The 15,559-nt window shown below is 44.5% G+C and overlaps 1 protein-coding gene across 8 annotated transcripts in view; it reads left to right on the top strand.

The window, feature by feature from the left end:
* Positions 1–15,559, top strand: part of tbxas1 (thromboxane A synthase 1 (platelet)) — a 222,379-nt gene that overhangs the window by 145,939 nt on the left and 60,881 nt on the right. For all 8 annotated transcript variants that reach the window (XM_080190624.1, XM_080190625.1, XM_080190626.1 and 5 more), the window contains 2 exons: positions 1,476–1,624; positions 7,543–7,673. In XM_080190624.1, the coding sequence (XP_080046750.1) occupies positions 1,476–1,624; positions 7,543–7,673 (280 nt within the window). The remainder of the gene's footprint in view (positions 1–1,475; positions 1,625–7,542; positions 7,674–15,559) is intronic.

The raw sequence follows: 15,559 nt of genomic DNA, 5'->3' as shown, positions 1-15,559 counted from the left end.
CGAACAGGCACCAGAGTGTGGCGACCAGGGGATTTTCACAGTAACTTCATTGCAGTGTTAATGTAAGCCTACTTGTGACACTAATAAATAAATTTTAGGTCACCTTGTGTGTGGGGGGTGGGTGTGGGAAGGTGTAACAAGGGTCTGTGTGCCTTGAAAGGTAAGTTATATTTTAATACAATGTTTAAATCATCATAAAATGTACAAGGCAAATTCTGAAACATTAAAGTCAAGGTGAACTAATTTATATAATATGAACCACTTATAAAATGAACTAATTTATAGAATATGGTGCAGATTTTTGGGGGAAACAGCAAAGTGAAAAGGAGATTCCAGAGATAACTGCACACTTTGTTTTGTGCTTAACGATAAATATCGTTCCTTTCAGTCGGGCTTCGTGAGTTATTACACTTGCCCTCAAACTGAATGTGGAATTCCATCATGTTATGTTCGTTCGAGAAATGAGAGATCATTTAATGTTGGCAAGTGTGAGGTGGTCCACTTTGGTAGGAAGAATGGTAGGAAGGACTATTACTTACGGGGTGAAAAACTGCAGCAGGCGACGGTGCAGAGGGACCTCGGGGTCCTTGTGCATGAGTTGCAAAAACCCAGCTTGCAGGTGCAGCAGGTGGTCAGGAAGGCGAATGGGATGCTGGCCTTCATAGCGAGGGGGATTGAATATAAAAGTAGGGAGGTCTTGCTGCAGCTGTATAGGGCATTGGTGAGGCCGCAGCTGGAGTACTGTGTGCAGTTTTGGGCGCCGCACCTGCGCAAAGATATTTTGGCCTTGGAGGGAGTGCAGAGGAGGTTTACTAGGCTGATACCGGAGTTGAGGGGGTTGAGCTATGAGGAGAGGCTGAATAAACTGGGCTTGTACTCGTTAGAGTTTAGAAGAATGAGGGGAGATCTCATTGAGACGTATAAGATGATGAATGGGATGGATAGGATAGAGGTGGAGAGACTCTTCCCGCTCAAAAAAGACAGTAGGACTAGGGGGCACAGCCTCAAGATAAAAGGGGGGCGGTTTAGAACGGAGTTGAGGAGGAACTTCTTCACTCAAAGGGTGGTGAATCTCTGGAATTCTCTGCCCGTTGAAGTGGTGGAGGCTGCCTCGCTAAGTATTTTTAAGACGCGGGTTGATGGGTTTTTGATAAGATAGGGGATTAAGGGTTATGGGGAGAAAGTGGGAAAGTGGAACTGAGCCACGACAGATCAGCCATGATCTTATTGAATGGCGGGGCAGGCTCGAAGGGCTAGATGGCCTACTCCTGCTCCTATTTCTTATGTTCTTATGTTCTTAATTAATGATTGTGAGTGGTAGGGTGCTGGATGAGGTCAGCCATTTTAGTGATGGGCTGATCCTCTGGCAGTTTTAAGGAAGTTTGGTTTTGTAGGTCACATACAATTTCAGTACTTCATGTAAAATGGAATCAGTCCCTAGCCCTGCGACTAATATTGATTCTACCTCCCAACAGGTACTATGGCTGCTTTTCCATGGATGTTGTTGCCAGTGTTGCATTTGGAACACAAGTGGACTCCCAGAAGAACCCAGAAGACCCATTTGTCAAGCATGCAAAGATGATCTTTAACATAAATTTCTTCAAACCCCTTATTTTCCTTAGCAGTAAGTTTCACCGCTTTTATGGTTCTTCTCTTATGTTTTATCCTTTCAGCCATATTAACTGGATGAGTGGTCAAGGGGTCTGGATGAAGATTCAGAGAAGGTCAGGTTATAGCTCAGTATGACTGCAAACTAACTTCAGTTTAAAAATTTGGAAACAAAGCTATGCTTTACATACGAACAAGGGGCAAGGGAGGCCATTTGGCTCCTTGAGCTTGTTATGCCCTTTAATAAGACCATGGCTGATCTGATAGGAACCTCAAATCTGCATCCCACCTACCCTCGATAACAAAGGGGTAAAAGGTTAACCAAAAATCTTCCTACCTCTGCCTTAAAAATATTCAAAGACTTGGCTTCCACCATCTTTTCAGGAAGAGAGTTCTAACGACTCAGAAAAAAAATTTACCTCATCTTTTTAAATGAGCAACCCCTTATTTTTAAACAGTGACCTCTAATTATAGATCCTCCCACAAAGAGGAAACATCTTTTCTACATCCACCCTATTAAAATCCCTCAAGATCTTATGTTCAATCAAGTCACCTCTTAAACTTCTAAACTCCAGCAGATACAAGCCTTGCCTGTCAAATCTTTCTTCATAAGGCAACCCACCTGTTCCAGCTATTAGTTTTGTAAACTTCCTCTGAACTGCTTCCATTGCACTTAACCTTTTTAGATAAGGTGAGTAATACTGTTTCATCACAGAGATCAAGGTGAAGCCAAGTGTCAGTCAAAGGAGTACCTGGCAACCTGGGTACCCCACCAACCAGCTTCTGCCCCGCCTGTGACAGTCTGTATATCATGCATTGGACTCCTCAGTCACTGGATAACTCATTTTTAGTGTGGAAGCAAGTGATCCTTAACTCCAAGAGACTGCCTAAGAAGAGGAAGGAGAAACAGTACATCAAATGTAGTTCACTAGTATCCTGGCATAACCTCCCTACTTATGTATTCAATTCCCCTTGCAATAAACAATAATATCCTGTTAGCTTTCCTAATTACTTGCTGTACCAGCCTTTTGTGATTAATGCACTGAGACACCCAGATCCTCCTGCATCTCAAAACTCTGCAATCTCTCACCATTTGGGATAATGTACTCTTTTTTCTTCTTCCTGCTAAACAATGCACAATTTCATATTTTCCTCATTATACTCCATTTGCCAGCTCTTTTGCTCACTCATTGGTTCCATGTTTTACTGGGTCAGCTGACCCTTACATCTTGTTCCCATTGGTAACATTACACCCAACACAATTTTGTCACTGGCTACATTCTAACCTATCACGGGCTGTTTTTCATTTCCCATAATAATGCCTTTCTCTTTTGCCTTGTCCCTGCTCCTTGATATACCACATCTTCCAAAACTTGATCCCTTGCCCCCACTATTTAGTTTAAAACCCTTTCTAATTCCTGAGAATGCTGGTCCCAGCACAGTTGGCTGTAGACCATCCCAATGGTACAGATCCCACTTTCACTAGTACTGGGTGCAAGTGCCCCACAGACTGAAACCCACTTCTCCCATACCAGTCTTTGAACCAGGCAGTCATCTGTTTAATCTGATTTATTCTATGCGAATTTGCATGTGACTCAGGTAATAATCCAGAGGTCATGCTCTTTCAGGTTCTGCTTCTTAAACTGGTGCCCAGATCTTTATACTGATTATGCATAATCTCCAGCTTTGTCCTAAATTTGTTTTTGGTACCTACATGGACCACGATGACTGGGCCCTTCCCTTTGCGCTACAAGTTGCTCCACTATCACTACATTTTTTTTGCTCCTCCCACTTGAATGGTTTGCTGTCCATGGTGCCACGATTAATGAGCTCATTCACATTCTAGCCCCAGTCTCATCCAAACAAGTTGAACAAACTTCAAACCTGTTGGACAATTGTAAAGGCTGAGGCTGCTGCCCTCTGTCCCTGTTTCACTCACAGTCACACTGTCCTGTCTTTGACCACTGACTAAATCAGAATACCCTGTCCTAAGAGATGTCACTGCCTCCTGCAATAAAGAATCCAGGTAAATCTCCCCCTCCCTGATGCATCGCAGTGTCTGTAGTTTGGTCTCCAGCTCATAAGCTCTGGGTTGAAGCTGTTTGAACCTCAAAACATTTATTTCAGACGCCTTGGATAAAGCTGGCGTCCAGGTGCTCCAATATGCTACAGTTAAGGCTCACTGTCTGTCCTTCCATCCTTAATGTTTTCTAATTAACTATTTCATTAATTTATTTAATTACAGGTTTTAGTCTTATTTTTATATATTTTATTCACCCTACAGCAGCACGGTGGCACAGTGCTTAGCACTACCACCTCACAGCACCAGGGACCCAGGTTCAATTCAGCCTTGGGAGTTTGTCTTTGTGGACTTTGCACGTTCTCCCCATGTCTGTGTGGGTTTCCTCTGGGTGTTCTGGTTTCCCCCTGCAGTCTAAAGATGTGCGGGTTAGGTGGATTGGCCATGCTAAATATGTGGTGTTATGGGAATAGGGTGGGTAGGTGGGTTTGGGTAAGATGCTCTTTCAGAGAGTTGGTGCAGACTCAATGAGTTGAATGCCATCTTTCTGCATACCACCAGTTGCTGGACTATTTTGAACCTTTGAAATATAATAAACTGTAGTCACTTTGCAGCTTCTTCCCCATAGCAGAGTAAGACCACTTCCTGAATGCTGAGAAAATTAGAAAGCATAAAGCAAAAGAGCACCTCTTTCCCTTTCTTAAGTAACTCCCTTAATTACCCAACTCCAAGCACTCTATTCTAAATTGCACTTCTTGCAGTAAACCTCTTTCCCCTATGCACCAAATTCCCATTTTGAAGCAAATTCCCAAATATACTCACTTGCCCTCTGTCTCAGTCAGGCTGAAGTGTCTCACTGTTATAAAACACAATCAGGAAGCTGTTGGATTGTCATAAAATTCTAACTAGTTCACTTATGTGGAAAGGAAACCTATGGTCCTTGCACATTCTGGCTTACATGTGACTGCAGTCCATACCATACGCTGCCCTATAAGTTGCTTATTATAGCAAAACTCGATCTATTCCTTTTAGATCTTCGAAGGCCTCCAAATGTGTGTTCACCAAAAGAATCTCCTCGAGAGCCATTAGCATCAGTGAGCTTCCTTTGTAGTTTGTAGGCTGGAAAAGAATGACAGCTGAGCTATATACCTCAAACAGAATCCTGTCACCAACCTGAGGATGGCAGTTTCCAGGCTGCTCTGTGGTTTCTGGCACTCCACTCGAAGAATATTGTATTCTCTTCTCTTCGTCCCCTGCCCCCTGTCTCCCACGAATCCTCATGATGTGGATATGCCAGCGTTGGACTGGGGTAAACACAGTAAAAAGTCTGACAACACCAGGTTTTAGTCCAACCGATTTATTTGATAGTAAACTCACTAGCTTTCGAGGGGTTTCCCCCTTCTTCAGGTGAATGGAGAGTTCTGGCCTCAGACAGAGCATATAAAGCACAGACAGTTTAGAGATTACTGATTAGAATGCGAATCTTTACACCTAACCTGCTGTTCAAGTCCTAAAGTGGCTGACAATATGTGTGGAAGGAGCACTGATCACAGGTTAAAGAGATGTGTATTGTCTCCAGACAGTACAGTAAGTGAGGTTTTGCAAACTCCAGGCAAGTCACAGTGGTTACAGATAGTGCGACATGAACCCAAGATCCCTGTTGACACCGTCCTCATGTGTGCGGAACTTGGCTATCAGTCTCTGCTCAGCGACTCTGCGCTGTCGTGTGTCGTGAAGGCCGCCTTGGAGAATGCTTACCCGAAGGTCAGAGGCTGAATGCCCGTGACCACTGAAGTGTTCGCCAACAGGAAGGGAACAGCAGAGACTGATAGCCAAGTTCCGCACACATGAGGACGGTCTCAACAGGGATCTTGGGTTCATGTCGCACTATCTGTAACCCCCGAGACTTGCCTGGGTTTGCAAAACCTCACTTACTGTGCTGTCTGGAGACAATACACATCTCTTTAACCTGTGATCAGTGCTCCTTCCACTCACATTGTCAGCCACTTTAGACTTGAACAGCAGGTTAGGTGTAAAGATTCGCATTCTAATCAGTAATCTCTAAACTGTCTGTGCTTTATATGCTCTGTCTGAGGCCAGAACTCTCCATTCACCTGAAGAAGAGGGAAACCCCTCGAAAGGTAGTGAGTTTACTGTCAAATAAATCGGTTGGACTGAAACCTGGTGTTGTCAGACTTTTTACTGTGTTCTCCCACTAATCCTACCACCCCGCCTCCCCTTCCCCGGCTCACCTAGCAATGTGCTTTGGAGTGCAGAGATGAAAGCCAGCAAAGCAACAAAAAAATGCAAGTCAACATCAAGCCACTAAATATTTTGATGTATGTTGTAAAATGTGTTTTGATATCCATTAAAAGCTCTCAGGTTTTGCCTGCTGCTTGTGGCCTCTAAAACTTCAACTGCTCACGATTTAGATAACTTTTAATGACAACCTCTCTTGTCATTCTAAGTAGTTATGTACAAAGCTACTGGATTTCCCTCCCTCCTCTTTTATTACTTCCCTTTCTCTTCTGAAGGTGATGACTTGCTTTAGACTTGCTAGGACTACCAAGATCCATAGCACTGTAGGTCAGCAGAGTCAACACTGAGCGGGGGAGGAAGGATGAAGAATTGGGGATGGGACCAGAGAAGAAGGAAATCCCTGGCACGTAATCTACAGTCACTTTTTGAGAAAGTGACCAAAGAGGTGGATGGGGGTAAGGCAGTTGACGTGGTATATATGGATTTTAGTAAGGCGTTTGTTAAGGTTCACCATGGAAGGCTTCTGCAGAAAATGCAGATGTATGGGATTGGGGGTAATCTAGGTAATTGGATCAGGAATTAGCTAGCAGATAGGAGACAGAGGGTGGTGGTTGATGGTAAGTATTTGTCATGGAGTTCAGTTACGAGTGGTGTGCCTCAGGGATCTGTTTTGGGGCCACTGCTGTTTGTAATTTTTATTAATGATCTGGATGAGGGTATAGTTGGGTGGATTAGTAAATTTGCTGATGACACCAAAGTCGGAGGTGTGGTAGATAGTGAGGAAGGGTGTCATAGTTTGCAGGGAGACTTGGACAGGTTGCAGAGCTGGGCCGAGAGGTGGCGGATGGAGTTTAATGCGGAGAAGTGTGAGGTAATTCACTTTGGTAGGAATAACAGATGTGTCGAGTATAGGGCTAACGGGAGGACTCTGAATAGTGTGGACGAACAGAGGGATCTAGGTGTATGTGTACATAGATCCCTGAAAGTTGGGAATCAAGTAGATAAGGTTGTTAAGAAGGCATACGGTGTCTTGGCGTTTATTGGTAGGGGGATTGAATTTAGGAGTCGCAGCGTCATGTTGCAACTGTACACAACTCTGGTGCGGCCGCACTTGGAGTATTGTGTGCAGTTCTGGTCCCCACATTATAGGAAGGATGTGGAGGCTTTGGAGATGGTGCAGAGGAGGTTTACCAGGATGTTGCCTGGTATGGAGGGGAGGTCCTATGAGGAGAGACTGAGGGATTTGGGGTTGTTTTCGTTAGAAAGAAGGCGGCTAAGAGGGGATCTTATTGAAACATATAAGATGATTAGAGGTTTAGATAGGGTGGACAGTGATAGCCTTTTTCCTCGGATGGAGAAAGCTAGCACGAGGGGGCATGGCTTTAAATTAAGGGGGGGTAGTTATAGGACGGATGTCAGGGGTAGGTTCTTTACCCAGAGGGTGGTGAGGGATTGGAATGCCCTGCCTGCTGCAGTTGTAAATGCGCCTAGTTTGGGGGCGTTTAAGAGATCCGTGGATAGGTTTATGGATGGAAAGGGATTGGTTTAGGTTAGCGGGTCATTGTTTTTTAACTGGTCGGCGCAACATCGTGGGCCGAAGGGCCTGTTCTGCGCTGTAATGTTCTATGTTCTATGTAACATTTCTTCTCTTTCAGTAATATTTCCCTCCATCATGATGCCTGTTCGGCAATTTATGCCCCGTACATCCATGAGCAAGGTGAATGCTTTCTTCGTTGGGGTGATTAAAGGTATTATAGCACAGAGGGATCAACTGCCTCCGGATCAGGTAATAGTCCATTGGGCAAATTTCAACTTTCCCTCTTATAGTCTGCCCATGTGCTTTTTCAGACTGACTGAAATTCAGTTAAGAGAGACGTGACCAGTGCAATATCTTTTTACCTCTCTGACTTGGGTTCAGAAGCCTCACCTAAAGATAGGAACAGCAGGAGGTCATTCAGTTACTTCAGCATGTTCTACCATTCAATTAGATCATGGCTGATCTGTGCACTGAGTCCATTTTCTGCCTTGATTCCGCATCTTTAATACCCTCATCTAATAAACATATCAATCTCAGTTTTCTTGTTTTCAATTCACCCAAGTATCCACAGCTTTTTAAAGGAAGTCCAGATTTCTGCTGCCTTTTCTGTGAAAAAATGCTTCCTTACAACACCCAAAACAAGATACGATTAATTTTAAGGTTATGCTCCCTTGTTCTGAGCTCACCTGCCAGAAGAAATAGTCTCTACCTACCCTATCAAATCATTTAATCATCTTAATTAAACAGTTCAGTTAGATCATCACTTAATCTTTTACATTCAAGCTTATTCCATGTATGTTACCTGCCCTCAGTAATTTAACAAATTTAGTTTTGGTGTTATTTTGTTGAGCATGAACAGCACACACTTTGAGAATAATATGTTTTCCCTGAGTTCTGGTGCTCAGAACTGAATGCAAAGCTCTAAATAATATTTGATCAGAGATCTATGTAATTGTAGCATAACTTTCTTTATATTTATTCTTGAGACATGGGCATCACTGTCTAGGTCAGCATTTATTACCTATTTCTAATTGCCATTGTGAACGTGATGATGATTTGTCTTCTTGAACTGCTGCAGCCCATGTGCTATAGGTTGACCCACAGTGCTGGAGGGAGGTCCAGGATTTTGACCCAGCAACAATGAAGGAAAATAGAAGTAGGTGCTAACTCAAAAAATGATATTGAATCTGAGATCAATAGATGAAGTAAGTGTGGAGACAGTTATTGCAAATGAAGTAGATGACTTTGACAAAAGTCATAATATAGGGCTTTAGTTCAGGGTCAAACAGGATGCTGATAGTACAGTCTCAGGCAATGGAGGTTGTGGCAGGAACAGACCTCATTGCTGTACATTTGCATTAATGGTTGTGTTGTTACAATCCCCATGGGGGATCTCTAAACCCAAAATAACCAAATTTACTGAATGATCCCCTGCCCCATACAAATTAAGGGATTATGAACAAGATTTCACTTTTTGTAACATTTATTTAAATACAAATCTGAATTAACATAAATTAAACAAAAGTTGACAGGTGAATTATACTTCAGATAAAACAGATAATTTTTGTTTTAAATAGTCAATACAACAAAGATGAGCCTTACAGAACCATTTTCCTCCAGCATGTATGACATTGCACAGCTATTCAGTTCCACAGTATTCTGTTCTTTATTTACAACTGGGAGGTCAGGATTCCTATCTAACAACAGCTTTAACCCAGAGTTCACAGGTACTATTATCATCCACAAAGCACAGTTTTACAAACCCACTCTCCCTCTGGTCATGACAGTTCTAATGGGGTAACTTTCCAAAATTTCTTTACAACCAATAACATCCTGATTCACAGTTTGATTACTTCTCAGGAGACAGCGAGCTCTTTAGCATCTCTAAGCTATTCGCTCAGCTTTCCAGCTTTTAGACCTTTTTAGTCAGCTTGCACCATACCCTGTCCTGTAGCTCCTGTCTCCTTTTTTGCTGAACAGAAAAAAACTGACCTCTTCCTGAAAGTGATTTGCTTCTTTTCTTCAAGAGAAGGGTCTCTGTCAACTTCCTCTTTATATTTGTTTCTAAGTGACTTCACCTTCTAGCTTTTCCATTCTTAGCTTTCCCTTATGCCCACAGCTCTCTTTTGCATCCACAGGGCTTTTTAATAACTTCCTTCTTATCGGTACCGCCTCCAGGTCAGGTGTCAGCAGGTCCCATGGACCAGTATTTCTTCTTATCCAAGAAGTTACAATTGATCTCCTTACAATTGATGAAAACTCTTAAAGGTCCTTTTCAAACATGCTTAAAAACAATTACAGATTCCACAGACCATTTGAAAGAATTATAAGTTTACTGTCTTGCTTCTGGGTCAACGATCATCACAATATGGTTACTATCTAATTTGCTTATGCAAGCTATGATGAGCATTCTTTCCTCAGAGTAAACTGATTATAAGATGACTTCCAAAAAAATTATAGTTTTACAGATGGGCTATTAAACAATTGTAATTGAAGTGAAAGATCTAATAATGCCATCTGAAGAAAATATCAGTATCTCTCAACATCCCAAGCAAACAGCCCTCCTTTACTTGTTTCTTGGTGGCTTTTGACACAATAGTTGCAACACTCCAAGAGCACTTTGAGGTGGTTCGATGATGACATATAAATATAAGGAACCTGTGATCGGGGAATGAATGATGAGGGAGTTGGCATTGGGGAAAAAGGCCTACTGTCCATCCAGCATCTGCCTCACAGCACTGACCTCAACTGGTAATGCAGGGTCAGCTCATAAGCTTTTTTTGCTGGCCTCTCAAATTGTGCTCCAAATCCCAAGATTAGGCATTTCAACACCTGTGGTTTATCCAGGCTGTCATTCTCTTTCTTGTGCAGATAGGGCTCTATCATATTTCTTTTAATCATTTTTTTTGTCAGTCATGTTCATCTAGACAAGTAGTTAATCTTTAAGCCCGTTCTCCTTCCTCACCAAGGTTGTTTGGAGCAGAGACAGTGACCAAAGCACTTCTCATAGAGCCATAGAGATTTACAGCATGGCCCTTTAGCCCAATAAGAACATAAGAACATAAGAAATAGGAGCAGGAGTAGGCCATCTAGCCCTTCGAGCCTGCCCCGTCATTCAATAAGATCATGGCTGATCTGTCGCTGCTCAGTTCCACTTTCCCGCCCTCTCCCCATAACCCTTAATCCCCTCTCCTATCAAAAACCCATCAACCCGCGTCTTAAAAATATTTAGCGAGGCAGCCTCCACCACTTCAACGGGCAGAGAATTCCAGAGATTCACCACCCTTTGAGTGAAGAAGTTCCTCCTCAACTCCGTTCTAAACAGCCCCCCTTTTATCTTGAGGCTGTGCCCCCTAGTCCTATTGTCTTTTTTGAGCGGGAAGAGTCTCTCCACCTCTATCCTATCCATCCCATTCATCATCTTATACGTCTCAATGAGATCTCCTCTCATTCTTCTAAACTCTAACGAGTACAAGCCCAGTTTATTCAGCCTCTTCTCATAGCTCAACCCCCTCAACTCCGGTATCAGCCTAGTAAACCTCCTCTGCACTCCCTCCAAGGCCAAAATATCTTTGCGCAGGTGCGGCGCCCAAAACTGCACACAGTACTCCAGCTGCGGCCTCACCAATGCCCTATACAGCTGCAGCAAGACCTCCCTACTTTTATATTCAATCCCCCTCGCTATGAAGGCCAGCATCCCATTCGCCTTCCTGACCACCTGCTGCACCTGCAAGCTGGGTTTTTGCGACTCATGCACAAGGACCCCGAGGTCCCTCTGCACCGTCGCCTGCTGCAGTTTTTCGCCTCGTAAGTAATAGTCCTTCCTACCATTTTTCCTACCAAAGTGGACCACCTCACACTTGCCAACATTAAATTCCATTTGCCATTTCCTGGCCCATTCGCCCAGCCTATCTAGATCCTTCTGAAGACTCTCCACACCCTCCGCACAATTTGCCGTTCCCCCAATCTTGGTGTCATCAGCAAATTTCGACACTCTACACTCGGTTCCCTCCTCCAGATCATCTATATAAATGGTAAAAAGCTGAGGCCCCAGCACCGACCCCTGGGGCACTCCACTAGTCACCATCCGCCAATCCGAATAGCACCCATTGACCCCCACTCTCTGCCTCCTATTTGACAACCAATCCTCTATCCACGCTAACACCCTACCCCCAACTCCATGTCCCTCGACCTTCTGCAATAACCTCTTGTGAGGCACTTTGTCAAACGCTTTCTGAAAATCTAGAAAGACCACATCCACCGGCTCTCCTCTATCCACCGCCCTAGACACATCCTCATAGAACTCCAGTAAATTTGTCAGACACCACTTCCCTTTAACGAAACCGTGCTGCGCCTGCTCTATCAAGCAATTCCCTTCAAGATGCCTCGCAATTTCCTCCTTAATGACAGATTCTAACATTTTACCTACCACAGATGTTAAACTAACCGGCCTATAATTCCCCGCCTTTTGCCTGGCACCCTTCTTAAACAACGGCGTAACATTAGCCGTTTTCCAATCATCCGGCACTTCCGCGGAATCCAGCGACGTTTGGAAAATAACCACCAAGGCATCCACTATCACCTCTGCCATTTCTTTCAGAACCCTCGGATGCATTCCATCCGGTCCTGGGGACTTGTCCACAATCAGCCCCTCCAGTCTGTCGAGCACCGCCTTTCTAGTAACAGTAATGTCATTAAGACCCTCCAGTCCTACCACCTTTCTATCGCTAACACCCGGCAAATTATTCACGTCCTCCTCCGTGAAGACAGAAACAAAAAAGTTATTCAATACCTTAGCCATATCCCCATCCCCTACCACTAGGTCCCCTTTCTCATCCTCTAAAGGACCAACATTCACCCTAGCCAGCCTCTTCCTTTTTATATATTTATAAAAACTCTTGCTATCCTTTTTTATATTAAGCGCTAGCCCAGCTTCATAGTTTCTCCTACCCTTCCTTATCAACTTCTTTGTCAATCTTTGTTGACATTTAAACCTCTCCCAATCCTCTTCTCGCCCACTACTCTTAGCTACTCTAAATTCCTCCGCTTTTAGTTTAACACTTTCCTTCACCTCCTTTGTTATCCACGGCTTATTACCTCTCCTCCTACTATCCTTTTTGACCATCGGAATAAATTTCCGTTGAGCACCAAGAAAGATCTCCTTAAAGATCCTCCACTGCTCCTTAACAGACCCTCCCTCCAACGCGCTCTCCCAGTCCACATTCGCCAATTCTTCTCTCATCCTACCGTATTTCCCTCTATTCAAACAAAGGACGCGTGTCCGGGAACCCACTTTCTCCTCCTCCATCTGCACCAGAAACTCCACCATACAATGATCACTCTCCCCAAGAGGATCCTTCACCACAAGGTCCCTAATTCTACCCGCTTCATTACATAGCACCAGATCCAAGATAGCTCGCTCCCTCGTCGGCTCCAACACACACTGTTCGAGGAAACTATCCCGGCAGCATTCCAAGAACTCTTCCTCGAGCCCCCCACGTCCAACATGGGTCGACCAATCAATATGCAGATTGAAATCCCCCATAACTACAGCCGTCCCATTCCAGCACGCCGCACTTATTTGCGCGTTAACAGCCCGCCCCACCTCCAGATCATTATTCGGGGGCCTATAGACGACACCCACCAGCGTCTTCCTCCCTTTGCTGTTCCTAATCTCCACCCACAACGATTCCACCCTCTGCTCCTTGGCTCCAATATCATTCCTTGCTACCACCGTGATGCTATCCTTAATCAGCAGAGCTACGCTCCCCCCTTTTCCCTCCTGTCTATCCTTCCTAAACACTTGATAGCCCTGTACATTCAGCTCCCAGTCCCTGTCACCCTGCAGCCACGTCTCTGTAATGGCCACCAGATCGTATCCATTTGTGTCGATCTGCGCCATCAGCTCATCCACTTTATTCCGAATGCTTCGTGCATTCAGATAAAGTGCTTTCATCCCAGCCTTCACCTGGACCATATTTGCCGCAACGCCACCAACTATACTCACGCCCCCTACTCCCTCTATTATTGGGACATCCTCGGCCTCTTCCCTTACATGTACACTCTCCTTAACTTTAGACCTCGTAAGGTCACCTACCCTCACACCCTCCCCCCCCATAATTAGTTTAAAGCCCTGTCTACAGTCCTCTTTACTTGATTCGCCAGCACTCTGGTCCCAGCACGGTTCAGACCAACCCCATCCCTCCCGAACAGGTCCCACCTACCCCAATACTGGTGCCAATGCCCCATAAATTCAAACCCATTCCTCCCACACCAATCCCTGAGCCACCCATTCACTTCCTTAATCCTGTCAACCCTACGCCCATCTGCACACGGTTCAGGCAGTAGCCCAGAGATAACCACCTTGTCGGTTCTACTCTTTAATTCCATTCCAAGCTTTTCATACTCCCTCCCCAGATCCTCAGTCTGCATTTTGCTTACGTCGCCGGCACCCACATGTACCACAACGACCGGATTCTCACCCTCCCACTCCAGGTTCCTCTGCAGCCCAGCTGCGACATCCCGTACCCGAGCACCAGGCAGACAACACACCCTTCTGTGCACTTTGTCATTGTGACAAAGGACAGTGTCAATACCCTTCACCCCACTATCCCCAATAACTACTACGTTCCTTTTCCTTTTCTCTTTGCCTATGTCCTGCTGCAGCACTGTACCGTGTGCAGTTTGCTCACCAACCTCACCTGCCTCGTTCTCGTCCAACTTGGAAGCAAGAACCTCAAACCTGTTATGCAGATTAAGAGGCTGAGGCCTCCGCTCCTCACCCCCTTTCCTCTTCCCAGCAGCCCCCTCTTGTCCCTGACCCTTAGAGTTAGCCAGTCTAGGGGGGGTGGATGTCACTTGCACCCCATTGACAATGGCACCCTCTCTCCCCTTGATGAGCCTCAGTGTCTGTAGCTCAGAGGCCAGCTCATTTACCCTGAGCTGGAGCCCCTCCAGCAACCTGCACTTACTGCAGACATGGTCACTGGGATGAACCCTAGGGTCCACCAGTTCCCACATCATACAGAAACCACACATCACATGCCCCTCCATTATTTACTGTAGTAGTTTTGAAAAAATTTTTTTTTTGTTTTGTTTTTGTTTTTTTTGTTTTTCAAACGAACTCACCTGGCCTTTTTTCCTTCCAGCCCTTTTTGATATTAAGCCCTAGTAGCTCACTCTGCTTCCCTCTCACTCCGCTGCCCGCTCAGACGCTGCCCGCTGTCTACACCAGGCCTCCTTTTAAACCTGGCGCTGATTTAAATCTGATGGCCCACAACTGCCTGCTAACCACTCCCTCAGAATTCTTAAAGCAGTAAATACAATAAATAAATGCTTTAAACAGTTCTACAAAGAACAAAGTGCTTTAAACTTATTTTAAACTGGTTTTTAACAGGTAAAATCTTAGCTGTCTCTCTGCTCCTTCACTCGTCTGCTCCAGCAAACAATGGAAAAAAATGAAAAAAACAATCTGTCCATGCCACCCTTTTTGTTTAAACCTTCAGCTGGTCTCACTTGCCCACATTTGACTCATATCCCCCTATACCCGTGTTACCCATGTAACTGTTTTAATGCTTTTTAAAAGTCAAAACTGTATCTGCCTCTACTACTACCTCTAGCAGCTCATTCCAGCTCTGTGGAAAAATTGCCCCTCTGAACACTTTTGTATCTCTCACTTTAACCTATATCCTCTGGTTTTAGATTCCCCTACCTTCGGAAAAGAATCTAGGTGATTTATGCCCCTCATTATTTTATAGACCTCTATAAGATCAACCCTAAGCCTCCTGTGCTCCAGATAAAAAAGGTCTCAGTCTATTCAGCCTCCCCTGATACCTCAAACCATTAAGTCCTGGTAGCATCCTAGTGAATGTTTTCTGCACTCTTTCTAGTTTAATAATATGCTTTCTATAATAGGGTGACCAGAACAGTACACATGATGCCAAGCCTTACCAATATCTTGTACAATTTTAACAAGATGCCCCAATTCCTCCATTCAGCGTTTTGACCAGTGAAACCAAGCATGTCGAATGCCTTCTTCACCACCCTGTACACTGTGACTCCACTTTCAAGGAGCTATGAACCTGTACCCCTAGATCTCTTTGTTCTATAACTCTCCCAAATACCCTACCATTAAT

This window comes from Carcharhinus amblyrhynchos, chromosome 6 (assembly GCF_965287045.1).
Source record: "Carcharhinus amblyrhynchos chromosome 6, sCarAmb.v2.hapA, whole genome shotgun sequence".
Taxonomy (NCBI): Eukaryota; Metazoa; Chordata; class Chondrichthyes; order Carcharhiniformes; family Carcharhinidae; genus Carcharhinus; species Carcharhinus amblyrhynchos.
The sequence above is the reverse complement of the archived record's forward strand: the minus strand, read 5'-3'. Positions and strand labels throughout refer to the sequence as shown.